This window comes from the organism of the source record quoted next, unplaced genomic scaffold (genome assembly GCF_019419815.1).
Source record: "Pyrus x bretschneideri cultivar Hongxiangsu unplaced genomic scaffold, Pyrus_bretschneideri_v1 Contig50, whole genome shotgun sequence".
NCBI lineage: Eukaryota > Viridiplantae > Streptophyta > Magnoliopsida > Rosales > Rosaceae > Pyrus > Pyrus x bretschneideri.
The window spans coordinates 526177-554011 of NW_025999788.1; the positions used below are offsets into that span (position 1 = coordinate 526177).

The 27835-nt window shown below is 37.4% G+C and overlaps 4 protein-coding genes, 1 long non-coding RNA gene, 2 other non-coding genes and 1 pseudogene across 8 annotated transcripts; 2 read left to right on the plus strand and 6 right to left on the minus strand.

Annotated features, from left to right (window-relative positions):
• The first annotated feature begins 138 nt into the window (after positions 1–138).
• On the plus strand, positions 139–1421 carry LOC125470562. Its single transcript, XR_007252865.1, has 3 exons — positions 139–259; positions 351–392; positions 1235–1421. It is a non-coding gene; the product is annotated as an uncharacterized LOC125470562 (long non-coding RNA).
• A 361-nt stretch (positions 1422–1782) lies between these two features.
• Positions 1783–3230, minus strand: LOC103953330. The gene is made up of 2 exons (XM_009365070.3): positions 2748–3230; positions 1783–2533 (listed from the first exon to the last, which is right to left on the minus strand). The coding sequence occupies exons 1-2, from the start codon at positions 3047–3049 to the stop codon at positions 2053–2055; spliced, it is 783 nt and encodes a 260-aa protein (XP_009363345.1). The 5' UTR covers positions 3050–3230; the 3' UTR covers positions 1783–2052.
• Positions 3231–6848: 3618 nt separating this feature from the next.
• Positions 6849–6940, minus strand: LOC125470636. The gene has a single exon (XR_007252932.1). It is a non-coding gene; the product is annotated as a small nucleolar RNA snoR116 (small nucleolar RNA).
• A 63-nt stretch (positions 6941–7003) lies between these two features.
• LOC125470637 lies at positions 7004–7082 on the minus strand. Its single transcript, XR_007252933.1, has one exon. It is a non-coding gene; the product is annotated as a small nucleolar RNA snoR117 (small nucleolar RNA).
• A 923-nt stretch (positions 7083–8005) lies between these two features.
• LOC103953331 lies at positions 8006–10841 on the minus strand. 2 transcript variants are annotated; one of them, XM_048569842.1, is made up of 6 exons: positions 10683–10841; positions 9502–9775; positions 9036–9274; positions 8693–8911; positions 8313–8582; positions 8006–8249 (listed from the first exon to the last, which is right to left on the minus strand). In XM_048569842.1, the coding sequence occupies exons 2-6, from the start codon at positions 9773–9775 to the stop codon at positions 8169–8171; spliced, it is 1083 nt and encodes a 360-aa protein (XP_048425799.1). In that variant the 5' UTR covers positions 10683–10841; the 3' UTR covers positions 8006–8168. The 2 variants fall into 2 exon arrangements, with proteins under 2 accessions (XP_048425799.1, XP_009363346.2); XM_009365071.3 differs by having other exon boundaries at positions 8006–8582.
• Positions 10842–12983: 2142 nt separating this feature from the next.
• On the minus strand, positions 12984–27819 carry LOC103953359 (annotated as a pseudogene).
• On the minus strand, positions 16600–20344 carry LOC103953333 (ribosome biogenesis protein NSA2 homolog). The gene is given in 11 exon segments (XM_009365079.3): positions 16600–17052; positions 17180–17231; positions 17322–17510; positions 17512–17558; positions 17806–17863; positions 17975–18043; positions 18128–18236; positions 18687–18754; positions 18854–18973; positions 19139–19208; positions 20226–20344. Coding segments are annotated over 10 exon segments (783 nt in total). The 5' UTR covers positions 19142–19208; positions 20226–20344; the 3' UTR covers positions 16600–16984.
• Positions 20512–23410, plus strand: LOC103953332 (programmed cell death protein 2). The gene is given in 12 exon segments (XM_009365075.3): positions 20512–20666; positions 20817–21087; positions 21090–21157; positions 21232–21315; positions 21431–21561; positions 21638–21735; positions 21866–21954; positions 22052–22160; positions 22254–22408; positions 22568–22638; positions 22820–22934; positions 23068–23410. Coding segments are annotated over 11 exon segments (1239 nt in total). The 5' UTR covers positions 20512–20666; positions 20817–20915; the 3' UTR covers positions 23215–23410.
• Positions 27820–27835: the final 16 nt, after the last annotated feature.

The following is a 27835-nucleotide window of genomic DNA, read 5'->3' on the forward strand; positions in this document are numbered from 1 at the left end:
GTTTCAGTGAAACTTTACAATCCTGGAGGAATGGGTTCGAACCCTTATGCCTCCAGGATTTGTAAGATTATTTTTAATTTTTTAATCTTTTTAACAAAACCCTTTAACTGTAACCCTAGGTCCCTAACCCTCCTCTTCCTTATTTTTCATTCCGCCTCCTTATTTTTCAATCACTCTCTGTCTATCTCAAACTCTCTGTCTCTCTCAAGCTTCAAGAAAATCCTCCCCCATAGTGACGAATGAGGCTGTGCAAAAGGCTGTAAGTTTTTGAGTTTTTTATGTTTAAATATCTTAAATTGACATGCAGTGATTATCTTTCACTTATTGGAGTATCATTCTTTCTTGCACAGGTTGCTGCTCTGAAGGGCTCTGACCACGGCCGACCCACAAATGTGAGTACAAGGCTGGATTCTTTCTCTCTCTCTCTCTCTCTCTCTCTCTCTCTCTCTCTCTCTCTCTCCTTCTCTTCGTGCATTTGTGCTAGTCTGTATATATATTCACACACAGATATAAAACTTAAATGATGAAATGAACGAAAACAATTCCAGAACTTTCAAGTGGAAGTACAGACCTCTGGAGCCATCCACCTATAAGTCCCAGTTTCTGCTGTCATTACTCCAGATTGAGATTTTACTCTAGCAACCCCGAAATCAGCAACCTTAACAACCTGTAAAGTGATGCATATATCAAAAAGGCTTTAGAAATGGTAGGTTAATGATCATTAAAATATTAGCAGCTAAACTAGACAAAGAATTACTTTTCTAACTTGATTAAAGTATCATGAGGGTCTCTTACTTCATTTTCATCCATCAAGAGATTGGCGGCTTTTAAATCCCTGTGGATTATGTTATTTTGATGCAAGTAGGTCATTCCTTTGGAAACATCAATTGCGACCTTGAGCAAGGATGGAAGCTTAACTTAGTGCAGTTTGATTTTTCATGCATTTCATTCTTAATCAAATTGCATCTAACTTAGTGCAGTTTCTTAAGAACCCATTCCATTGTCATGACTTCATATTAAATTGTTAAAACATATATGTGCATCGTACCTTTGCTTATTATATGTTTTGTATCTTAATTAGATGAAGTCAAGTGCATCAAAGGCCTCGAGCTCAAGCTCAAACTCAATGAGACTATTTTAATTATTCCATTTGGTTTTGTTAGAACTTAGACTATTTTAATTACATGCTTGCTTTACATCATGTTGACATGTTTCATTTTTTATTTGTATGTAGAAATGGCAAGTGGAAACTCAAACAAAGGTGCTATGTTGCCGCCTAGGCCGCCTAAGCATTGAGCTTGAGAACTTGGAAGATTTTATTTGTCCCAAGACATGAAATGATGAAACGTTGGAAGATTTTATGTCAAATGTAGATGTGTAAAATTGATTTCATACTTGTAGGTTTTCATGTGGATGACTTTGAAGAAAAAACCAAACCGGTTCTCGCATGGATCTTCACTGCAGGAAGACCTTGGACATAGCAGAACAGGTTTGTCTGCTCCGAAATGTGCACGAAATTGGCTTGTCCGAGATGCAGTTAGTTAGAAAGCCGTTTCTGTCAAGAAATGAAGCCTGATGGAGGATATCAAGCAGAACATTTTCCGAATGGTTGATAGGCTCGAAGTAAAGAAGCGAAACAAAGGTCACAAGTGGAGAGAAACATAACTCCGAGTAGAACATACGTGCATTTGACTAGTAATGACAAGAAACTACTGAGAACAGCGACCGGACCAGATAACGAAGCGATGAAGGAGGCAGAATCGATCATGTAAAGCAACATTATAAATGGAAAACAAAATTTATTAAATGAAACAAGATTTCATATATACTATTCCGACCTGTATAAGCTCAAAAAATGTAGCCTAGCTTCTTTGCCTCCACCACCACAAGAAGTATATATTGAACTCTGCAGGATCTCCCTATGTATATACAACCTTGATCTTCAACAAAAACCATTATCTGCTATCTACCAACATATAATACAAAACGTAATGCACAAGTACATATACGTTACATATTCTACCGTATAGATTAATATCAGAAGTAGCTCAATCAGCTAACCAAACCATCTTGTGGAAGCAAGTAACCATCCCGATTCAAAGTCCCCCTCACTGCTCGATAAAACTCCAACCACGAAGATGAGTACGCATCTGCAGGACCCCACAGAAATGTCAGATTAGGACTAGCAGGGCCTGGTGCCATTAAATCCAACACTGATGCAGCTGGTTTGAGCTTCTGTGGAAAGTTAAACGCCAAGTTATCAACTTTATGTTCATATATTTTGCCCTTTCGGTCCAATTTATACCGCGAGGTGCCCTGAAACTGACCCTTCGCTTCCCATGGAACTCGAGGAACACCCTTCATGTTCCACCTTATCAGTATCACATTCTCTGAAGGCTGCCAAATCCTATAAACCTCGAGGGAGATATCGCGGAACAGAATCTTTCCATGAAATCGCAATGCCCAGAAGATCAATTTGTAATTCTCAATGCCAGTGAATGTGTTCAAAGGATCCATAAATGTTATATCATCCCTGAAATTCATCAAATTCCACAAATGAATCCCATCAAATGCAACTCTACATTTCCAGTAACATATTAAACAATTACAAAATCATCAAATTTCAAACAACAATTCAATCTATGATGTCAATTCTAAAACTACCAAACAATTTAATGAATGTATAAACATTCTGATAAACCAAACACTAGCAAAGAAAAATTAAGAAACCCAGATGAACAAATTACCTATAAATGTCATAATTAAGGTCCTTGGCGAAAATTAAAGGGACATCTTCACGAAGCGTCCGTACAGCCAGGCCAAGATTGACATAAAAATCGTCCCTTTGCTGCTTATCCTGCGCAACCCTGGAGGTGTCAAGCTGCGCACCCTCCAACAAAGTGGGCGTCTGTACGCTGGCCAGAGGAGAGAGGTGAGAGAAAGAAAAACTGGGTCTTGTCTGGGAGAGCATTTGGTGAAAGGGTTTTTCTTTTGGTTTGGTTTGGAGGAGTAAGGAGGAAGCAGAGAAATTTGGTAGCAGAAAAGCCATTGCCTTCTCTCTGTTATCTGGTCTCCGAGTTCACGTGCTCATGTGAAAAGCTTTCTAGAGAGAGAAAGGGAAGGATTTACAGTTTTAGAGAGAGAGAGAGAGAGAGAGAGAGAGAAGATGATTTTTGAGAGCTCTGTGTCTTGTGTGTGCGTGTGGGTTGGAGGACAGAGCATAATTTGGTGTTGGCGTTGGTGTTGATATATTGAGTGGTTTTGAAGATGGCCATGAATGTGTCTCGTGTTCCGATTGATTGGAAGGGCTTCAAAGTTGAAAGTGGACCAAAGTGAAAGAAATAATATTTGTGGCTCTTGCACTTTCACCCCCTTAACTTTGCTCTATTTCTTTCAATTTTCTTTTGGATTTTGGTATCATGACGTGCAAAAATCTTCTTGCTCTCAAGCCCCTTTATTCTCCAAAAATTAACTTTGTTGGCATCTTAAAACTTTCTTATTAGCCCCTTTAAAGACGTGAGAATAGCCATATTTGTTAACGAGCTGATATGTTTCATTTATGCATCATAGTTTGATATCTCTTTGGGCAAAGTTGAATACAGCATGGGTTTAGCCAGTTTGGCTAAAACAACGCGTTTCCCCTCCTACACTCAATTTCGAATTCCTCGTCTTTATATAAAATCAAATTTAAAAATAAAGAAAGAAGACCCTTCCTTTCTTTTCAACTTTCAATTGTATTCTAAGTTCTAACTCATTCAACAAAAAAGAATTGAACCTTAGGATTTAATTTATATCTCCAAGTAATTAAAGAATATTTCTCCCGCATTCAAGGTCTTCGGTTTGATTTTCTCCTTTGTTAATATCACTTGTATTGGGAAATAAAAGATAAACACCTAGACTTTCTAATTGATGATCTCATCCTATTACATCCCCTCTCACTTTCATTGGTCATCTGTAAAGCACTGAGAAGTTTCAACAAAGAGATTAATGTTTGTTTCACATTTCATGGGTATTCAATTCAAACACATAATAATACTAGTATGCAGTCTTTAGCCAAGATGCCTCCTTTCACAAGAAAGAGAATAACAAGATAAACTTGCTCTTTAAACCTTTTGGTATTAAACCAAAGCATATCTTCCTTCAAAACTCTAATAACATCCAAACTGATTATCCTGACGAATACGATCTTTCTCTTCAATCTACTACATTTCAGGTTCAAACTCTCTTCATGTAAATGTAACTTAGAGTAGTAATATCGTTTGTAATAATAATAATAATAATAAAAAGTGAAAGAACTAAACTCATTTTCTTGTTGGATGGGAGGAGGATAGGAATCGAAGAAGATAATGAAATCTTATCCCCAAGGGCCAAGAGTGAAGACCAAATTTGAGTTAGAAATGTACAAGTGCACATTGTCTATGAGGTGGGGCCATGCCTAATTGTCTGCCTTCTTAGTTTGATTGGAATGTAGATGGGAAGGGTTCGAAGAACCCAAGTAGGAAGAATGACAAAACGATGCAAAAGGTTAAGCCATTCCCAAGAATCTTCAAATTCAGAAAGCACATTCCTTTTAGGATATACCCATTCCAATTGTGTACCTTCCAATTCCACTTTTTTCATTTTAGGATATACCAACTGTGTACCTTTGAATTGAGGAAGCACATTCATTTTAGGATATACCAATTGCGCACCTTACATTATATTCCATGTTAACGTTAACTAATGTTTGGTGTTGCAATTTAGTACTAAGGTCTAGTGATATTTCTCTTCAATTGTAAGTGAGAGATCTTAGGCTCAATTCTAGCCAAAGGCGAATTTAAACCACATTATTGCTAACCCATTGTGAGGCTTAGCTCACCCCTCCCCTTAGTGTAGATAATATCGCATGTTCAAAAAAAAAAATGTTTGGTGTTATTTCCTGTGTTTAAATGAGAGAATTGAAATTTTATGGTGTTAACGCAAAATCCTTTTAGACCCTAAAGAAAATGGACCCGTTGAGGTGGGCCTGGAGAATGAAAGGAAGATCAAAGAATTGCTTCTTAGCTAGCCCAATAAGAAGGGACTCCGATCACTACAGATGACCGCTCGATGGTATGGATCAAGTATCAACAAAGAAGACGAGTGCCTATTCAGAAAGTACTTTCCGACCACTTGGAACAAGTTAGCAAATTGAAAACTTAATAGAACGAAGCCCCAGAGATAGGCCTACTCAGACATTAACTCTAAGCAATGTGTTGGCCATCAACGAGAGCAGAGGTTTACGATCAAACATAAAGGTTGTCAAATCAAGCGCTCAAGTCGGTGTTTCCTCAGCCACTTGGGGCCAAGCAGATCGGTCGGTACGTGTTGGCCCATAAAACCTTGTAACTAGTTATGAGCAAGGCCCACTTCACCTACACGTGTCGACTGAGTAAAAGAGTAGCCAACAAAATAAGCCTACACACCTAGTTCATTTAACGCTAAAGCGGTGGAATACTAAAAAGCCCACGACTTTTGGGACTCATAGGAAGCTTATATAAGAGAGACGAGTACCTCTTATAAGCGCTCGAGCACACAAGAGAGAAAAAATAACATTGATACATAGCACTTCTTAACTCATATCAAATATATACCACTACAATGTACGTAGCTCAGATTTGAGGGTAAACCACTTAAATTTTGTTGTCAATTACTTGTAGCCTTTATTTCGAGCCCATCAAGAACCGACCATACTGTTGACTTGGCAATTTTAAGTGTTAACATATGGAACTTGAATTAAACTTGTTTGAAGTGCACTACAAAAATTAAATTGGGTTGAACTATAAAAATTAAATTAGGTGGGACTTGGTAGTGACTGAACGCAATGCATTTCGGAGAAGGTTTTTGTTTAGTGTTTGGCGGTGCATTCAGGGGCACAAAAATACCTATGAAGATCCTACGAGGACCCTCCGAATATTTGGGCAGGAGCACAATCCTAGGGCTAGGCCTATATAGGCTACAATCCAAGAAGTTTTTTCCGTATTGTTAAACCACAAATAGTTATAGGCATACATCCATGAAGGGGGGTGAATAAGTTGCAGGCTTGTAGCGAGCTCCACATGAGGAAGAAGCCTAATCTTTCCTTCAACGTTGTCGTTTCTTGCTGGACCTTACTAGCTTTAAATGAAATGGGTCGTTTACTATGTTTGAGCTTCTTAGCATGTTGAATTTTTTTTTTTTAACAAACGATATTATTTAAATTAAAATCATCTTAAACTCTTAAATTAAAACCTAAAATTGTTGGTGCGTAAATTCGATGTAATGTGAACCTTACATCTAATCTCTATTTTTATAAAAGAATGGGAATCCATTTTACCTCCCTGTATGAGAATGTTCTTGTGAATTTTACAAGAAAACCTGCGGCCATACCCACAATTACATTCAATTGGTTCAATTTTAACAGTTAGATCTGAAGTTAAAGGAATGTGGGAACATCTGAATGCATAAAACCTTAGAAAAAGGAAAATGCCAGAATCTCAACTCCCAATCTCTGGGCAACGTACAGCACTGAAAGGCCTACTGCATTTAGAACATCAGAGACTCTAATTTGTTGCCTTTCCAAACCCCAATTATTTTCGAATGTAGGAACATCTGAATGCATAAACCCTTTTGAAAGTTAAGGGGAAATGCCAGAATCTCAGTTCCCAGCTTCTTATCGGCAACGTACAGCACTAATTACGCTATCGAAACAAGCGAATCAGAGACTCTAATTTGTTGCCTTTTTCAATCACCAAATCCAACCAATTTCAATGCTTTTTCAATCATGCAAATTACCCAATCGAAAAAAGACAACAACTTTGCCTAAATCAACAGAAAATATGAATAAAACAAGGCTCAGCGTGTAAAGTCAAGTTGGCATCAACAAGCCCAAAATCCAGAGCTCTCAAAGTTTGATGGTATACAGATTTAATCATCACTGCCTCTCTTTCGAAAACCCAACATCTACAAATTAAAATACTTTTCAAGAACAAATTAAAAGGGTAGGAGGGCTCAGAGGCTAGTGATTCAAACATCAAAGATACCAAAATATCTCAGATGGTACGGACAATACAGTATCACCGGCCAATTTCACCCCCAGATAAAAACAGAGGGTCGAAGGAGGAGGAAGGAGGAGGAAGGAGGACGGAGGAGGGGCAAACTACATACTGAGATGGTTGATGGGAGGTTCCGGAGGTGGGTTTAAATAGTAGAGACAATAACCAATCGAAACCCTAGTTGTGTAAAGTTACTATGATGCCCTTCGTTGAGATGGGCTTTGTTTGTTGTGAAACCCGAATTGAGAAAATGGAGGCCCAAGTTTTTTCAAGGCAACTTGGGATACGAAGGTATAGAAATTGACTGCATATGCTTTTTCCTGAGCGAACGGTTGAGATTGCTGCTATCTAGTTTTGCTGTTCCTTTTTGCCCTTCGTGCGCAGGAGAGCAAAGCTCTATGAAGGTTCATACCTAAGACTGCTACAACCTAGTTTTGCTATTCCTTTGGAAACGAGTGCTTTTAGCCTACTCGTGATAGAAAGAACCATACAAGAAAGTCAATTTAAATCTAGTACAAATATGAACTTGTTATTGGTTTAGTGATATTGAGCTTAAAAATTTTGTTAAATATTTTTGTCGTACTAAAGAGGTTTTGCGTAATTAGTGTTTCAAAATCCCCTACATACGAACTAAATGCGCCACCATTAGTTCAAATAATAGTTTGCGCGACGAACAAGTAAAAAAGGGTCACCTAAAAATTAGCCTAACGGAAACTGCGTCGTGCGCAAACTATCTTGCAAAGGCCGTGAAAGCAGGGTTTGCGTGAAGAAGGCGTAACCTGCATCCTGCAAAAGTTTTCGCATGATGCATCTTGCTCTTATTGTCACGCAAAGAAAAGTGCACGACACATGTATTGTTGTCATTGCGCAAACCCTTTTTTATTTTTTTTGACAAAAGATTTTTTATTTTATTTTTTTATAAATATTTTAATTAAATTATAAATAATAATTAATAAACCAAGAAAAAGCATTTAATTATAAAATATATGAAAATGTACATACAAGCTATTCGAACAGAAAAGAAAAAAAAACTACAAGTAGTTGTCTGGGTTTAATGCATCAGGCTGCTGGGTATCGACTAGGCGAAATAGCTAGAAGGTCGAAGGTGGAGCAAGATCAGTTGCTGGCATCGAGATTTGGAGGCTGAACATTTATAAGGCCCATAAGGGCTATAGTCTGGGCTTTCAAGGCATCCCAGGTTGCTTTCAGGGCATCCCAATCTGCTTTCAGGGCATCCCAGGTTGCTTTATGGGCATCCCAATCTGCTTTCAGGGCATCCCAGGTTGCTTTATGGGCCGCAATATTATCTTTTAGGATTTTCACTTCCTCCGTCAGGTCAATAACTTGTCCTGTGGTCGATTTAGAAGAGGAGGCACTCGTCTCACGAACCTGCACCTTCCCCATACCCCGAACAACCTTGCCATGACGACAACCGAGCTTCTGATCCACCCTATACGAGAAGGGCATCGAACCAGAATGGTGGAGAAGTGTCTCTATCTCCCAAGCTTTCTTGCCAACAACAGATCTCTTCTGTTAAACACACAATATACATGTTAGTGCAACTATTTGAAAGAAATTATTAAAAAAGCTTAAAAATAATAAAACATTAATAAATTATTATTAAAATATTATGTACATACCACAAATTTTGTATCCGTAAAATGTTTGCAGAGCCACTCCCAATCTTCCGGCCGCTCCAACAACTCAACTGGGCAACCCTCTAGACAAGCAATCTCCGGATCATCCCATTTCTTAAAATGCGCATGGAGTTCGCACTTCCAATGTTTGTATTGGGTTGCTAAGTTCTCCTCTAAGTAGGCGGTGGCCTCCAGGGGTATGTCCTCAAGATTATAATTGACCTACAAATATAAAAATGGTAAAATAATAGTAAGAAATTTAATAATATTAAGATAATATACTTTGGTTTATAATATTTGTAAACAAAATTAAAAAATGATAACGACTATAAATTAATATATTAACCGACAACTCATGCCGCAACAGTTTCTTTGTCCTCTCGGGAATTTCTGCCCAAGACTCCCACTGCATAGGACAATGCCACCGAATAAAAAAACCACAACTATTAGCGATGCTGCTATGCTGCTGTGAGGTAGCCGCTCCACGATGTTGCAAGTCATACGCAATCTTGATCAATTCGTTGGATAGACGTACTGTGTGTGTCAGCTTCAACATTTGATTAGGCCCCCTGGATTTTTTTTTAGCTGCCGAAAAAAACTTAAATGGTGAAAACCCTAATCTTAATTTCTACAGAAAATTCGACAAAACCTCCCCTACTAGTATAGCATTCCCAAAACCTAAACAGTAAAATGATAGTAATGCACACTCACAACACAAAATTCACAATCCAGCAAATTTTCACAATCATAAAAAATAATAGTTTTAAAATGAAAAAAAATACAACAAAGTGAGAATTAGAAAAAAAAACTACCTGGCTGGGAGCCCCCACCCTCGACTGTGGATGTCGAGGAGGTGTGATCAAAAGGCTCTGGATGGCGGCGACGCCGATAGGGGCGTTGTGCATTGAGCGGCTGAACTGACACTGACGACGTCGATGATGCGGGCACCTGAGACGACCTAGGAGTAGCCTCAATAATGGGTGTAGGTTCCCCAATCAATGGAGCACTCACGACTGAAGCAGTAGGTGCTGAAAATGCAGGAGGCGCATTGGTCACACCCCGACGACGAGTAATCAACTGCGACATCTATACAATTTTTTAACCATAAAAATATAACATTAGAAATTAATCATTTCTTGCATTTGAAACTAATCAATTAGCAGCCAAAGTGATGTTTTGGTTTTCTCTTGATTAGAATCAAACAATCAAACACTATTTTTCAATTTCAGCTAAATCTGAAATTTCAATCTATAATTCTCATCAAGCACAACGTTCCACAATGTAACAAACACAGAACACCTTGCTGATCTTTCACAATGGGGAGAGGGATCAGTTGGGGGCTGAGGGTGGGGGTGATGTTATTTTCTCTCTGCTAAAGCGACATTATCCACTAGTGATCAATGAGAGCAATCTTTTACAACAAATTGCAGGTAACACAACAATCTTGATCATGGGCAGTCCACATCTGTCCCATGATTGACCATGTGGAGCTACGATCGAATATAAACATTGGAAAAGTCATCAAATTTACATGATACAGGTAGCACTCCAAGCTTCAGGAAGCTAACACATATTCAACATTCTTTACCATAAAAGATTAGACAGATAAATTGTCTTTAAAAGAAATAATTCAGTAATTGTATGCAGGATGACAACATACATATGCTATTACGAACAGCAATTTGATGACTTTCGCGGTAGAAATCCAAAATCCAAAAAGGTAGAAATCCCTAAAATCCCCAAATCATGCGAATCAGCAATTCATTCAACCCACGTCGATTGACATAAAAATCTCAAAAATTAAGACAAACCCAATTCATATCTCACCAAATCAAGCCTGCCCATGTCCACAACAAAACAAATAATCCATTTGAGACCCAAAAGAAAGCTACTTTCGCGGTAAAATCAAGAACAAGAATACCAAATTACCAATCGGTCATGTAAGGTGAAAAGAATGAATGGAGGAAGAAACAGAGGAGGGTAGAGAGAGTACCAGGAAGAGATCGACGAGGATGTGGTCAGGGAGAGGAGAGAGATCGGATATACTGTGCAACTCCCACCTTAACTGGAGTGGTCTCTGAAGGGAAGAATGAGAACACCTAGCCTAGGGTTACTCAAAGCAAAAAGCGCCCATCTTTTCCAATCGAATTTTAAAAAAAACAAACCATCCATTTTTTTCCAATTAAACCGCTAAAATTTTAACAAATTGTGCGACACTTGTATACATTACGACGTCGGGCTATGAGTGTTTGGGCAACAATTCTATTATGGGGTTGCTATTTAAAAAAAAAAAATTTATTATCTATATAAAATAAATAAAATTTAAAGCTACTTAATAAATATATATATCATTCAATTTAACAGGTTTACATTAATCATCATCCGAACTACAATTTAACGATTACTTTAACTCTGATTTTGATGATTTTTTTTACAGCTACACTTTTTACCCTTTATGAATACAATAAATGAATTAGATCTTCACTTTAGAATATTACTAGTGGATACCACAAAAACTTATGTTATACTTAATGAAAGTATAAAACAAACTGTTAAGTGTTAGTGAATCTATCATTTTGATGGGATACGTATTCTATGAAACTAGTTTCAACGATCCAACCTCAAACTTGTTTGTATATACTTCGTGATCACATATGCCAAAAATCGCAGAAAACAAACATTAGAGATCAAGTAATAGGACAAAACTTTTCGACGATTATAAACCAAAAATCACAATTTAATGGTTACTTTAACTCCAATTTTGATGATTTTTTACAGCTACACTCCTTAACCCTATATGAATACAATGAATGATTTTGATCTTCAATTTAAAATATTTACATTAGTGAATACCACAAAATCTTATATTATACTTAATGAAAGTATAAAGAAACTCTTAAGTATTAGTGAATCTACCGTTTTGATGGGATACGTTTTCTACGAAACTAGTTTCAAAGATCCAACCTTCAAACCTGTTTATATATACTTCAAGATCGCATACACCAAAAATCGCAAAAAATAAACATTCAGAGATCAAGTGATGGGACACAACTTTTCGATGGTTATAAACAAAAAAACACAATTTGACGGTTATTTTAACTTCGATTTTGATGATTTTTTACAACTATACTCCTTAATACTATATGAATATAATGAACAAATTCAATCGTCAATTTAAAATATTTACACAAGTGGACCACAAAATCTTATGTTATACTTAATGAAAGTATAATATAAACTCTAAGTGTTTGTTGAATCTATTGTTTTGATAGCGTCGCGCATACTGTTTAGTGCGAAACATTACCATGTTTTTTCTAGAAAATTGCGCAACAGACCAATCATGTCGCGCAAAGGCTCTTTCAGCAACAGAGAATTATAACATCGCGCACAAGGGTGTTTGCGTGACACATTTGTCTGTCACGCAAAAACATTTTGTGCAACACAATTTTCCCATCAAACAAAAACCCTTTGTGTGACGCATTGGTTGCTCCGTCGCTCAAAAACCCTTTGCGCAATGCATTTAGTCTGTCACACAATTTTCTAGCGCCAAACCAAAATTTTATTGCTTTTTTTCCAAACATTACGCAACGCATGTGTACCTTCGTCGCGCTAAAACATTTTGCACGATGGAAAGCTTTGTCCCCTAATGGACCGTTGCACAAAACGTCATTGCGTGATGCTTCTTTGTCAATGTCATGCGAAGCGTTTTTGTGTGACATAATATGATTTGTCGCGCAATTTTCCATTGCGCAAGTGTGTTTTTGTATTAATTTTTGTACGTGACTTGATACATTAATTAACCCTTATGTTTCGATCTCATGTTCCAAGGCTCTTAGACATGAAAGTGCTGTGAGTTGTTGCTTTGTCTGCAGTAGCAGATGAGTTGCTTGATTGACAAGCAATGTAGACTGTAGAGGTTGAATGAGCTATTCCAATTGTGGGAAGGAATCAAGTTTTCCCTCTTCATGTGGTGTCTGCAATGGAATGTGTTAAAATACGTGCGTTCAACTTTTATAGGACATTTGGGAAGAGCTCAGCATCATAGTTGGTGTGTGTATTAGTGTTTGCTTCGTCAAATAATGTAATTGACACCAAGAAATGAGCAAATACTCACAATTGAGGAATAAAAAGCGACAGTAAAGGTAATTCCATAAAGTTCTATAAACATTTGTACTACAAGCAAAGAGATTACAAAATGAATGCACAACCAGCCACTTAAATTAAAAAACTTTGTTCTGTGAAAAAAACATAGCTCTGCAAGTTACTACCATCTTCACCATCACCATCATCGTTATCATACACTGTTCTTGTGTTCCAGGCCTGTGAGTGAACTCAAAATCTGCATGCACAAAAGCCCTGTTCGACTTCTGGGAGTTGCTCGAGCTTCTCTTGGAGTGTCTCACCAATGTTATGCGCTTTGTTCAGAAGCAAGTTTTCTGGTAAGACTATGTCAACCTCCACAAAGTAATGAGAACCAAATGTGTACGCCCTCACTGTGTCAATGTGCTTGATCTCTTCGTGGTGGTTCCATATCAAGTATGTCAACTTCGCTAAAAATTCGGGTGGGGCTGTTCGTCCAATTAGCGCATGTACATTTTCCAAGACTGTCTTTGCCCATGTATTAATCGTGTATAGTGCTATCTGTATAATGTGTTTGAGAATGAAGTTCAAATTAATGAACAAACATAGTAAGTACAGTAGATCAGCGGAAGCGAAATTGGTAAATGAAGAACTTACTATAATAGCACCAGTAGGATCAATCCACCAGAAGAACGAAAACAGCTAGGACTGCTGCTGCTAAACCAACTGAATTAGTAATGACATCGAAAAAATGGTCTTGTGCATAAGCCCCGTACAATTTCATTTTTAAATCTACGACAGTAGACCATGAGCACAAGCTTCACCACCGTGACTGAGACCATGATGCCGATCATCCACTTCTCCTGCATACTATTCATTTTTTAAGGTGGTGACTGCAACAAAAAGATACAAGGGATACAGCAAGAACATTAATTACAAAACAAGCTAAATTAAGTTCTACACAATAACCAAAATTTTACAACAAACAGTTGCATATAGGACCATGAACTCCGTTCATTTGATGAAGAAAAACGACCTAGTGATGTCAAAATAGACCTCTGTTGTTTGTGACTTATGAACTACAGTTTTAACGGAGTCTGAAACCTGGCCAGATTCCTTCCTAGTCCAACTTTAAAGAGGGAGTGTGAAGAAAAATATAAAAAAGGTGTCACCTACCTTTGACGCGAGTTGTCGACCAGACTCGAGCAATATTTGCAGTCCAAGAGTAGCCATAACAGATGCAAAGACAATGATACCCTGCATGATCAACCACAATTGAAGATTTACACAAAAAAAAAAGCAAAAAAAAGAACAGAACAAATCAAGAACACAGCAAATATGCAGCTCCAATTCATCCAATTGTTGTAGAAACAAAGACCCAACTATTTTCAGAATTGCCACGGTTACCAAGTTTGATAACTTACCACTGGCTGCATACGCTTCTTCCCAATAGGATAGCGAAACTGGTTGGGATTTTTCATGGCATTAGCAGTGAACCACAAAATAAAGCCGGATAAGAGATCCAAGAGGGAATCCAAGGTAGAGGCGATAACTGACAATGATCTGCTCGTAATTGAAGCATAAACTTTTGCAGCAAAAAGCACCAAATTAACTACGTTTGATGCATGAACTGCCATCCGCTCACTCTTCGCCAGCTGCTTCATTTGATCCTGAATTCAAAAAACTGAATTTTAATCGAGAAACTAGACATTCCAAGAAATGCATGCTTTGAGAAACAACGACAGCTCCTTAACCAGGTTCATGCGCGTAATTATGTGATGTAGAGTAAATAAAAAACAACGATAACAAACTGCTAAAACTAGGCTGCTTCTGCACCCTCTTAAACATATGTTTTAACAAAGATAATTAACACCAAACCACCAAATAGCCCATGAACGAAGTGGTTTTTGCTAATAACTCCCAAGATTCAATCTTTACTTGATACAATCAAGATTACTAACAATGCATGCAATTCAAACACAAAGACCGAAACGGATCATGAAGTAAACGACGAACAGAATCCTTACTGGGCGCGCAGAGGCGACCGAGAGCGAAACGACAGCGTCAACTGTTATCGTCGTCACCAGTAGTACTGCTCTGCTGGGGAAGCCGGAACTCCTTAACATCGAGCCTCCACGAGCCGTCGTCTTCTGACACCAGAAGTGTGTCACTTCGGCCTCCAGAAGTGGCCGAACTAATCTCCATCCTTGGACGAAACGTATGTTTGTTTAGTGTTGGTGTGAGCGAATGAATGTGAGTTCGTTGTGATACTATTTATACGTGAACTATATGAGTTTGCTTAGAAATCCTTTTAAAATTAAAATAATAGTTCAAAAAGGTGTTAGGTTCATCAGCATCTGCTTTTTTCTATTAATTTTTTTTATTAAATTACAATAAATATTATCCCTTATTTTTAGATTATTTTTTTCTCAATTTTAGGATTACGTACAATAATTCTATATTGTTTCTTCTTTTTCCCTCCTCCTGATTTGTATCTCAATTTTTTCTTGGACCTCTATGACATATTAACGTGTTGACTAAATTATGTTGTAGATATTATATATATATATATATCAGCATATATACTAGTATGAATTTATAAAAGGGAACTTTAACGAAAAGTTTCGATACTATTTACTTTAACGAAAAACCACATTTTTACACTAAAAAGTCAATCATGGTACTATTTATTTTGTCCTTATCGTTAAAACTCAAAGTTTTCAAGTTATTTTTATTAGTTTTCCTATTTATAAATGTATGGAAGAATTTAAAAAATAAATAAATAAAAAGAGGGACAACTGGTAGCAAACCACGATTATCCATCCCTTTCGGGCCACAAGTCTAGCTTCCACACCAGCAACGGTTTTTGAGACCTTGGGTTTTTAATTTGAAAGAAACCTCGCAATTCATCATTTACCACTAGGCCACCAACTCATGGTTAAGAATAAATTTTTTTGAACTATTTCATGAATGATAGGTAGGTTAAATTTTTTGTATTTTCCAAATATATATATATATATATATATATTAAAGAAAAATAAAAGAGTTATTCTATTATTATGGTTGAAATCAAATATTTGAGCTTAATTAGTCAAAATTCCCACAAACGGCAAATATGGAAATCCGCAACAAACCAACAAGTATACTACCTTCAGTTGTAGTACTCTTCATCACCAACTCGTAAACGAAAACGGAATTCAATTCCAAATTGTGGTTTGGAAACTAAGGATTTTTCTTCCTTATTTCCAAGCATAAAGAGGGTCTAGAGTCCCTAATTCATTAACATACCTTTTCCTTTTTCATAAATTACGAGCCCTTACTCTAATAATATAAAAAATTATTATATCTTGGGGTTACACATACGTATCATTAGCTTTGTACATTCTAAAATTAGAATAATAAAACGTACCACTAGCTTGGTACGCACCAAATAAAAAATTACATAACCTTTCACAGTTAAGTCTTTAGTAACAAGCTAAAATATACGTACCTATATGAGCTACATTGGATATGTGGTGTTGTTGAGTTTTGCGTGATTTAGTGCTGGTTATTATTATTATTATTATTATTATTAAAGGATGAGGAAGGATTCAAAAATATTACAATCATTTATGAGAGAAAAGAGTTTGGAACCAAAGACGACGGTGAAAACGGAACACCCCATCCAATATGATTTTAGTTGTACATAATTTTAGTTTTAGTTGATCATCTATAAAGTTGTGAAATTCAGAATGAAAACCCCACACTCCAAGTGAAAATATGTCAATAAGAGTGAAATTTGAATGTTAAAATTGTGCTACCAAAGATCAATCGAATTGAATGTTTGAATGTTCATCATAACTAAAGATCAATCAATTGCATTAGTCATAATTAAGATTTAATTTGGTGCAAGCATTATGTTAAACAAAAAATCTAGATGGGAAAACAAAATTTATAGACTAATCAATACAAATTGTGCTACCAAGAAATGATCATGTCAGGAGGAAAAATTTATCGGTTGATACTAATTTGGAAATAAACAACTATTCTCAATCAGCCACAATATGCACTAACACTCCAAAGTTTTGAGATCCACTAAACGATACAGCGTCGGTTTATAACCATATAGTTTTTCGTCTCAAACATTAGGAGTGAGAGTGTTTCGGCTAGAACATGTACCAGATGCAAGGCCACAAGTCCACTCCACAATTCAGTAATGTTCATCAAGTGATCCTCTTAAACGAGCAGAACTGCATTAACACACCCGTCGTTCTCTGGATTATTTGTCACCTGAGCATACTTCCCTGCATCAACCATAAAGAACAGATAAATGCAGCAACATAAGTCAGAATCTAAACCATCCAACTTTAAAAGAGTGTGATGGCAAAGCTAAATGAGATGGCATCAGCTAAAACGCCAACCGGAACTCACCCCATACAACTTTCCCGGCAGGTGTGACTAGACCTAGTTCACTGACATTCACCTGATATCCACAAAACAATTAGATAGCGCAAAACACCAAGGGGATTGGCATTATAAACGGTCATAAATCATCACATAACTAAATATGTACCTCAATGATGGTTCCCTTGGTCAAGACACCAAGAGATGTATACATTTGACCGTTAGGATTCTTCTTCACGCCAATGATCTCAAGGTTAAAAGTGGCTTTAAGTTCAGGATGTGTCACATGAGATTTGGTGAATCGTAACCCACTGGGACGAATAAATCGCTCATACTTGGGAGGTTTTCTTGTGAAACCATGGTCCCACAAATGTGGCTTTTGTGACCATCCTCTTCCATTGCTTGGCTACAATAAAGAATCGAGTAAATAAGCAACCAGGGGACTAAGTAATACATTCACATGAAAATACTGGCATCAGTTTCAATTATCCTCAATGTCCCATTATACAAGCTTTAGCAAGAACACATCAGAATCGATAAATCTTTTTCGGATGGAAATCCAAATCATAAACGAAAAATTTAGAGAATAAATCAACCAACAGAACACTTCGATTGCTATGACAGTAGAGAGGGAGAATTTGTAGATTACTTACTCTTGCGTTTTCCAGATCTAAGAATTTTGAACATCTCATCTTCAGCCACAGGCCTTACCTAGAGAGGATATAAAACAGTCCAAAAATTATATTAGTGATTAGCATACAACAAAAACTGATTCACACAGAAAAATGGAGACAACGAGAACAGCGTGGCATATGCTCTTACCTTAGGCAGGGGGACTTCCCATTTCCCCGCTTTCTCCTTCCGCTTTTGCTTAATGGTGTTGTTCAAAATCTATTTCCAGCATAACCTCAGATAAGAAACATGGACAAAATCTTCCTTTAAAAAAATTATCATTAATAACTGGAAATCCCATACTTTCGCACGTGTTGTAGTGTCACGATCCAGCAGATATGCTGGAATAGAGCCTTCATGAACATCATCATCCACCTTGCGCCTAGTTGATGACTCCTCATGCATCATCAACCTGTGGGCATTCACAAAACAAAAATTTTATTTTACGTATATATAAATCGTCAGTAGCATGAACACACAGAAGATGCAATGAAGTATCGACATAAAAACAAATACCTCTAATGGCCCCTAAACAATATAAAAATGCACAAATAAGTAGAGTGAAGCCTATACAATTTAAATATAATTGTAACTATGTCTCTGTGTATATATAACACCAAATTGATAGTCATGATGAGTGCTATATGAAACTAAAAGTTAAAACGCATCAAATGAATGTAGTTTAGGTGCCGAGAGGTACATATTAACAGTCTATTCTACAGGGAAAAGGACAATCATATTAATGCATCTTAATATGATTGGCTAGATGAAAAGCTATTACGTAATAAGATATCATTGGTAAGAAACCTAATTCATATAACACAACAATTAATCAGATTAAATGCTAGGTAAGAGAACTCACGTTTTCTTCATGAGAGCCTTTTCAGCATAGCGCTTCTTAGCGAACATCTTACCCTTGATACCCAGAGCCTGTTCCAATGCAAACATTCCAAAGAAACAAAATAAGCTTAAGATTCCAATTTGATTTTCACTTTCCAAGAAAAACAGAAGAAAAGGATTGGAATTAACCTTCTGAGCAATTTCAGAACGCTTATGAACAAGACGAGCCTCCTTCTTGCGCTTTCGCTCAAAGTGGTCAGGTCGGTACCCATACCGCTTCCTGTGGAGGTCTATGTAATCTCCCTGCGGCTGAATTTCACAAAAAAAAACATTGGCATACAATATTAAATGCGTCCTAAACATTATGAAAGCTTGAATTTCACAAACATGAAGGACATACAATATTAAATGCATCCTAACCAATAAGATAGCTTAAGGAAAAAAAAGAAAAGCAAAGAGAGATGAAGAACAAACCATAGCTACTGAGAATTTGTCGCTTTCGGTTTGTTGTCAGAAACTGTCACACAGAGAGCTCAAAACGAATCTATAAAACCATTAATCACAAAAATAAATTAATTGAAACTAAAATGGTTAACTATCAGGGGAAAAAAATGAATAACCATTTAACGGTAACAAAGAGAATTTTCCTTGACCTGGGTTACTTCCTATCGTGTGATTTCATCCGATAACAACAATGTTCAGAACAAAATTTCAGTCATTTAAATTCTCAAACTTGTTGAGGGCAAGAAAGACAAGAGGAAGGATAGGCTGAGAGGAGGAGGTGCAGCTGTGAGAGAGCTGATGAGGAGGACGAGAGTTTGAGAGGGGATCTGTGAGTTATCCAAGGCTAGGGTTTCTAACATGTGGGTTAAATGTTTAAGATTAAGTGACTCTATCCCCGGAATCCATATCATAAATAGCATCCTTTTTTTTTGCAATACTGCATAGCATACCCTAAAAACTCATTACCATATGCCCTGTATCACCCTTTTTTCTCTTTATTATAGAAACCTAAATCAGAGAGCTTCTCCAACTCCCTCTCTGCCGTTCATCTCACATGAACCCTAGCCCCAAAATATATACAGTAAATTCAAACGGTTCAATCTACATAACTAATTTAGCCCGACTTTTTTGTATCGAATCTAAAAAATGGTAGTTGTGCAGCTTGTGCTTATATAATCATCCCCTATGCACAGAATTCCAGTAACATGCTTAACGAAACGCCGGATAAATTACAGCTCCAAAACATCAAATAAATCACAAATGTCAAGACTCGAGCTTTACTTCACCCTCAAAACTGAAATTTTATCTTTCACATAAATTAGAAAATCAAATTTACTCTTTCACTTCACCCATGCTTAACCAGAATACGCAATCACATACTCAAACAATTTAACCCCTTTTATTTCACTTCGTTCGCTTAATACAAATTCAAATTCGCCCACCATAGCAGGCCTCCATAGCCACCAAGAAAATAGTTTAACAGTAAATAAAAAATAAAATATAAATTCAAGAAAAAAATATTGGATTACAAACAGCCATCCATGTGCAAAGTTCGTACCTGTGAGGTTGAGTAAGCCCTAGTGCCTAGGAAGAAGACAGACCGAGGAGCCGAAGAGCCGGCGATGTTGGTGAGAGCGAGGAAAGACAGAGGCGGTGAACTAAAAAGGGAAGTGTTCGGGGGTTTAGGGTATAGCTTATTAGAAGAACCAATCAGAAGAAGCCACGTGTTTATTAAGAGAGAGAAAATTGAGAAAATAAAAAAACTCAACGGCCCATAATCCCCATTATCCGGCCCATCTCACCCGCCCTAAACCCAGCTTAACCCCTTTCTTCTTCTCTTCTTCTCCAACCTTCACAAAGCATCACCAGGCATATACCCAGCTCACCCGCCGTAAACCCAGCTCACACTTCACAAAGCATCACCAGCTGCGCCACAAGCCGCCGTCCACGCCCCTTCTCTTTTCCCTCCAATTCCGCGCTTGACCTGCGATTATTTCAGGTAATTTTTCTCTACACTTAATTTAAAATTTCAGGGTTTATCGATTAATTGAGTAGTTGTGCTACGATTTGTATCACTTTGTGATTTTTATTGACTTATTAGATTAATTCATGTTTGGTTTGATTAGAAGCTTGATTTTTTACTGGTTAGCTTGAAGCTTGAAGCTTTAGTTCTTCAGGTACCTTCGTGTTTTCGTTAAGGTATATTCCGATTTGAGAGTGAAGAACAAACCCTAAATTGCTAAAGGAAATGGCTGGTACTCTGAAAGGCGATGGTACGGAAGAGTTTAAGGGTCTTAGAATCACATCACTGGACGATGATAGTGACCAAGAAGAAGAACAAAAGGAGCAAGATATTGCTATGGATGACGATGACGAAGAAGAAGAAGATGAAGAAGCAAGAAATTCGGTGATTTTGGGTTTTGTGAAAAACCCAAGAGAGCCCGGTCTCTTCTTCGTCATTTCTTTCCTTCCAAGGCTGGAGGAGTTCCTGTATGCTGTTGAACCCTTCAATTTCTATTTACATACAAGTCGGACTTTTCTGATGTTTTCTCTTTGTCATATAGGCTTGGCTGGATCCAGAAAATTTGCCATCGGGAGATCGTGTTTTTGCGACATATGCTGGCGAACCTTTGCAATTTGTGCTTCAGGTGAGGGATGATTGAATTTCATTGAACAAATTATATCTTTATTATGCCCTTTTCAAGTTATAAACTTTGACAATTAGGTTGTGGTAATTGGTCTTTGTGTTTATTGGGCGACTAGGTATATGCTCCGGAGGAGAAGGAATCTGCTTTTCATCGAACATTGTTTGTCTTTATGTGTACGTCAATGGTGTGTCTTCGCCGTGACCAACACGAGCAATGGAAATGCCAGCGGGACAAGCCCTCTAGAAGGTATTGTTCTCGCTTTCATGTCTATACCGAAGGATTTGTAGTTTGTGTTTCTGATTATGTGATGTTTTTTTTATAGCGTGAAGGTTTTTCGTTGCCAATTACCCCGCGATAATCCTTTCTACTCAAGTGAGCCTCCAAAGAAGGATAGTACGGACGACCCTCTTAAGGCTGGAGGTAGCATCTTGTTTCACTTAGCATTTACTGAACGATATTTATGCTCCTTCAGTAATGCAGTTTGATGTTTTTTACATGTTCTGCCAATTTAAGGGACCTTTTGATGATCTTTGCCCTTTGATTGTTATAGCTGCACTCTGTAGTTGGTGTGGTACCTGGAAGGGGAGTAAACGCTGTACTGGTTGCAGAAAAGCACTTTATTGCTCAGAGAAACATTGGGTAATTGGATTTTTTGGGTTTCTGCGGCATTTTTTTTCGCTTTCAAATAGCAACAGCTATCCCTAAAGTGCACCCAATATTTTTCCGTGGTTTGTAGATCAAGCATTCTCGGTCTGGTCATGAACATGATTGTCAACGATTGAGGATTCAGCTGGGTGACAGTAGCTCTGCTAACAGTGAATCCACTTCTACTGTAATTCCAAAAGGCAAGTACATAGTTTAATTTTCTTGGAAGGCTTTTTGGGTCTGTCCATTCAAGATCTTAATAATCTTCTTTCTTTTTTTTCATTTGTGAACAGTTGCAAGCAATAATTTATGGCCAGAATACAAAATTATACAGGAGCCTGAAAGTTCGTATGACATGGAAATGCCTAATGATGATGTGGGCACTAATTCTTTGATCTCTAGTAACCGGATGGATGACGGGCTAATGTCGATAGCAGACAATTTTACGGTATTAATTGTTGTTCTCTATAATCAACATTTATATTGTCTTTCTTTTGGTAGAAATGGTAGTTGTGATCTGTACTCTTCTCCCCCCATTTTTTTCTCTAATAAGAGAAAACTAGTTTTTAGCTACTTAAACTCTTACATGTTTATACCTCTGTAAAAGGGTGATGGTGACAGAAAGAGCTGGGCTTCGTTCCATGTGCGCGTAGCCCTCGCCCCTGAACAAATACTAAGGTGATTTATATTTTCGATAAATCGTGCAAAGTATGGATGTGATTTGATGCTGAATGTCACGTTAAAGTTTGTGGAACTTGTTGCATTCCTTCGCTTTCATTGATCATAACCACTATTTCCTCTGCCCTATTTTACCTTACAATTAATTGATCAGTTTCAATTTTTTTTCCCCAAATAACAGGTACTGTAGGAGTCCGGGTGCTAAGCCCTTATGGCCCGTGTCAAGTGGCCGGCCATCCACGGCTGATATTCCTAAATGCAGTTATTGTAGTGGCCCAATGTGTTTTGAATTTCAGGTACCAGATTAACAATTGTTCGTTTTGATTGAAGCCCGATTCCGAGTTTTTGCATTTCAGTTTCTTTTACTACGACGATTGCCCTCATCTTTCTAGCAAATTTTTTTACCTTGTGCATTTTTGTTGGCTTCAGATTATGCCTCAGTTGCTATTTTACTTTAACGTGAAGAATGACGTGGACTCGCTTGATTGGGCTACGATCGCTGTGTATACATGTGAAGCCTCCTGTGATGCAAGTGTGGTTTACAAAGAAGAATTCGCTTGGGTTCAACTTTCTTAGCCATTTGCTCTTTTGCCAGATGCTTTGTACCCTTTAGATATGAGATCAAGTCTTGCTAATATTAGTCTGAATCAAGTTGTGTAGTTTTCTTACTTATCGGAACGATAAGATTTTGATTGTCAGAAGCTTTCCCATTTTTCTTATTGGAATGATGTGATCATGGTGTTCAAACCCTGTCAACAAGGACGGGTTGTCACTAGTCGCTGGTCGCTGGTTTTTCAAGTTTTCAGTTTTATAGTTTGAGAAGTGGAAGAGATATAAAGACGACTTTATTATCGTTTTCTCTAGGTTTTCACCTCTAAGTGAGAGGTCATAGATTTGACTCTTCTAATTGGCGAGTTTCAATACCAAATTAAATGCCTTGTGGTCCCTAAACAGAATCACTCGCTACAAATTCATACTCGGTCTTCATTTTGCTGGAGAATGTACTGACTTCAAATCTCATAAACGACAAAGTATTGGAACGGATTGTTGTTTGCATATTTCAATAAGCTTTAACCATTGGAATTTATAGCCCATCTTATAGGGTTTCTATGTTTAATTCCTCTCAAACATTGGAATTGATTCTTTATCAAAATAAAAATAAATAGTTAAAAAAATAAAATAAAAAATAAATATTGTTTAAAACCTTAAACAACCCTTGTACAACAATTATAGCACCAAATTAAGAACACAACTTCTATTCCACTCTTCCTATCTGATTTCATTGGTCAAGACGGTGCTAACTTAGCATTGTTGTGCTCATGCCTGTGAGTAGTCTCACATGAACGAAAGCTCGTTCCACCTCAGGAAGGTTTTCGATCTTTTCCTGAAGCGTCTCTCCGATGTTATGTGCGTGGCTGAGAGACATATCTCCGGGCAAGACAATGTCAGCCTCCACAAAATAGTTGCAGCCAAAAGTGTATGCTCTCACCTTGTCAATGTGCTTGATCTCCTTGTCATGGTTCCATATCAGGTATGTCAATTTTGCCAAGTACTCTGCTGGTGCTGTCTTCCCTATCAGTGACCACACATTTTCCATCACTGTTTTCGCCCAATTCCCTATTGTGTACAAAGCAATCTGCATCCCATTGTGTTTCGAAATTCAGTTGTGTTCGTTGCCTTAAAATAGTTTAGGGTTGAGTAGTTTTTTTATCTTTGTGTTTTGGTTGGATTTTCAATTTCGGTCCATCTGTTTTCATATCGGTCAATTTGGTCTCTATGATTCAACTAGTAAACTATTTTGGCCTTTTCCGTCTGGTTTGACCGTTTGGGCGTTAATGTGCGCACGTGAAACGCATAGAGGCTCACACATCAAAATAGACGGAAAAGGCCACCACCCACGTGTTTACAACAGGATCAAGAACTAGGTCTTGCAGATACTTGGCATAATTAACAAAATTAGATGTTCATTAGTTAAGAAGCTGAAAGTACTGACAATGATAGCTCCAACAGGATCAAGCCACCAGTAACCGGCGAGATTCGAACAATATTTGTAGTCCAAGAGTTGCCGGCCAGATGCAAAAACAATAATTCCCTGCAATGCATTTGAGATTTAGTGCATGAAGTTAAGTTAGAACTAAATGTCCAAAAAGTTAGGTTTCATATTCTCATGAACATAATCCTACAAAATCATTGATTTATTGTGCCGGATTCGATGCCATGAGATTGAATTGCTAATGTTCTCTCAAATGCTTACCACCGAAAGATCTGGCGAACATCAATATATGAAATACATCGCAGAATTTAACAGCTACATGCTCACTCAAGATGACATGCACGGGAATTCAACGGCTACATGCTCACTCAAGATTACATGCACGGCGATTCAACGGATGAATGAGATCCACTGAAAGGCACTTTATGCTGTACATTGATGCATGGTAGGACTATACTTACCACAGGCTGCATCAGGGCCTTACTAATCGGGTACCGATACTGATTAGGTTTTCTCATTGCATGAGAAGTGAACCAAAGAATGAAGCCTGACAAGAGGTCTAAGAGAGAATCCAAAGTTGAAGCAATTACTGCCAAAGATCTGCTCTCAAGTGACTTTTTTCCAGGAAAAGCACCAAGTTAGCCACATTAGATGCATATATTGCAATCCTTTCGCTGCCCGCAAGTTGGTTCACCTCATCCTGAAACCAAAAAATTCAATTCAGCAATTAAGAAAAAAGCTTGTGCTTAAAAGGTATCTTCTAAAGCGATCTTATAGTAATCCACCGGTAAGGAAATTTGAACTTAGGTGCAAGGGCATAGTGCGTTGACCAAGAGTGGCGGAGCCGAAATTTTACATGAGGGGCCTCACCTACGTGTTAAAAAAAAAGGATAATATTTACAAGAGAGTATAATACATGTTTCGAGTTGTGAGCTAATTAAATTTTTCAGTGTCGAAATTAACCTTCTAACATCAAGTCAATAAAAAGAGTAGTTAATCAAAATAAATGACAATTAAGAGAAATTAACCTTCCAATATCAAGTCAATGAAAAATGCTAGGGAAAGCATGTTTTTAGGCTACATTTTGGAGATCACATGATGTTGCAATTGATGATTGGATTTCTTCTTTAATGATTTAAAGAAATAGTTCAACCATTAACCACTATATCATCATGTGGTCTCATAATATGACTCAAGTATATGATCTCTCTAACATTACCACAAGTCAAATCCTGGCTCTACTACTAGAATAAATTAGGAATTTTCGAACAATAAATGAGAAGAATGGATTGGGAATTTGGAGAACAAAATATATGAAATTTTAAAAATTTGGTTAAAAGTTAAAGAAAACATAGAGATTTACAAACCTTATGTCCAATCCGACCGGGCCCCCAAAATCCTGGCTCACTTCCCCGTAGCACGGTTGGTTTGGGCCCTACACACCCTCCGTTTGTTTTGGACCACACAAAAAGGTAACCATATTGGGATGCTTCGCCGCCTCGCCACTGGAAGAGGGGAACCGAGCCGTGAGCTCCCAAAGGCTCAGGTAGATAAGAATAACATATAAGGCTTATAGATCACTTGGACGATTGGTGTTAATCATCCACGAGTGGCCCCATTAACACTTCCGACCAAGATATTTTTTGATACCAAATTCAATCCCGGGCCGGGTCTCCCACATCTGGCTGACCACAGTTTACACGATTTGTCCACTGGCCCCTACCACCCTTGATTGTGTTACTAACAAGAATCCCAACCCAGAATTAAATTTAATAGTTTCAATTCGAAATAGATTGGAGGTAGAGATGAGGATTTGAAAGGCTTAATGACCCCCCTGGAGGGGAAAAAAAAAAAAAATAAAAAAAAGGGAGGCGGAAAAAACAAGTTGCAATAAAAAAAAATAAAAAAAACCTCTTTTTAATTATTATTGAATTAAAATAAAGGAAATTATTTTGAGGTTGAACTGAAAAGAAAAATAATAAAACAACCCTGTTTATTATGAGAATAACATTAAAATTATAATACTAAAATATTATTAAAAAATATAGAAACGAGTGAAAGGTGAACCCGTGAGGGCCTAGCCTAGGCTTCTTATAGTGCCTCAAAATCAACGACAAGCCTGAGTTAAACTTCCAGGCCAAAAACCCATCTCAGAAAATGAATCTATCTCATAGAATCCTTTGAGAAGTTTATTCTGCCTCTTGTAATATTGTGCAATTTTTCTCTGCCTCTCTGTGATGGAATTAGAGAGAATTTTAATACAATTTGAGTTTAATAATATGAAAGTATTAAAAGAAGGACATAATAAGAGCTTACTTAATGACTTGATAAAAGTTCCAAGGCCAAAATAAGAATCCATGCTTCTCTCAGCTGGAAGCTTGAATTCATCCATGTTGAGTGTGAGATCCTGGAATTTTAGAAGCGTTTTTATGAACTTTGGAGTACCTACATATTTTACAATTTCTAGTTCCTTTTAAATGGGTGATAATTTTACTTGAGTTCAAAGATTATTTTGAGGTAAAAAGATGAAAGTGGACGCGATTACGAGCTCAAGGCATCTTTTGGATTAATTTTCAGAGCTCGAACGAACTTACAGTGGAACTTTAAATATAACGGATTGGAGAACATCATGTGGCAACCAAAATGTGGCCTAAAGTCGGGACAAGCGTTGTTTGTTACTTGTCAACTTCTAGGTCGTTCATTGACTCTTTCTACAGATTTTTATCTATACATATATTTGATTTCCTTACCGTCTTGAAGGGATCTTTTGTAGCCAGACTCAACGTTTTGTATTTTTCAAAATCGTATTAAAGAGTTGGTTTAGTATGATAATTACCTTTAACTCTTTGGTTTTGTTGTAGATTGTGAATTTTTTTTCCTATATAAAAATTTTATCCAAATTCCGTTTCCCTTTTATTCTTCGTTTTACCAAAATGATTTCCGCTTCCGTACTACTTACCCTCAAATAGCCTTACGTTCTATTAGGAATGTAGTGCTATAGTGTTGGATTTTAACCCTATAGTATTACGTTATTAATAGAGTGTGGCACTATTACGTACCCGTTTTTTGGGTGTGACATTGAGCCTCCATGACGCCTCAGTTGGCACTGTCACAGTCTATCCCGTCGCGTCCGGCGACAAGAACTCAATCCGGTAATCCAAAGAATCGGTTCGAAGATCCGTGGCCATTTTTCTCAGCAGAAAG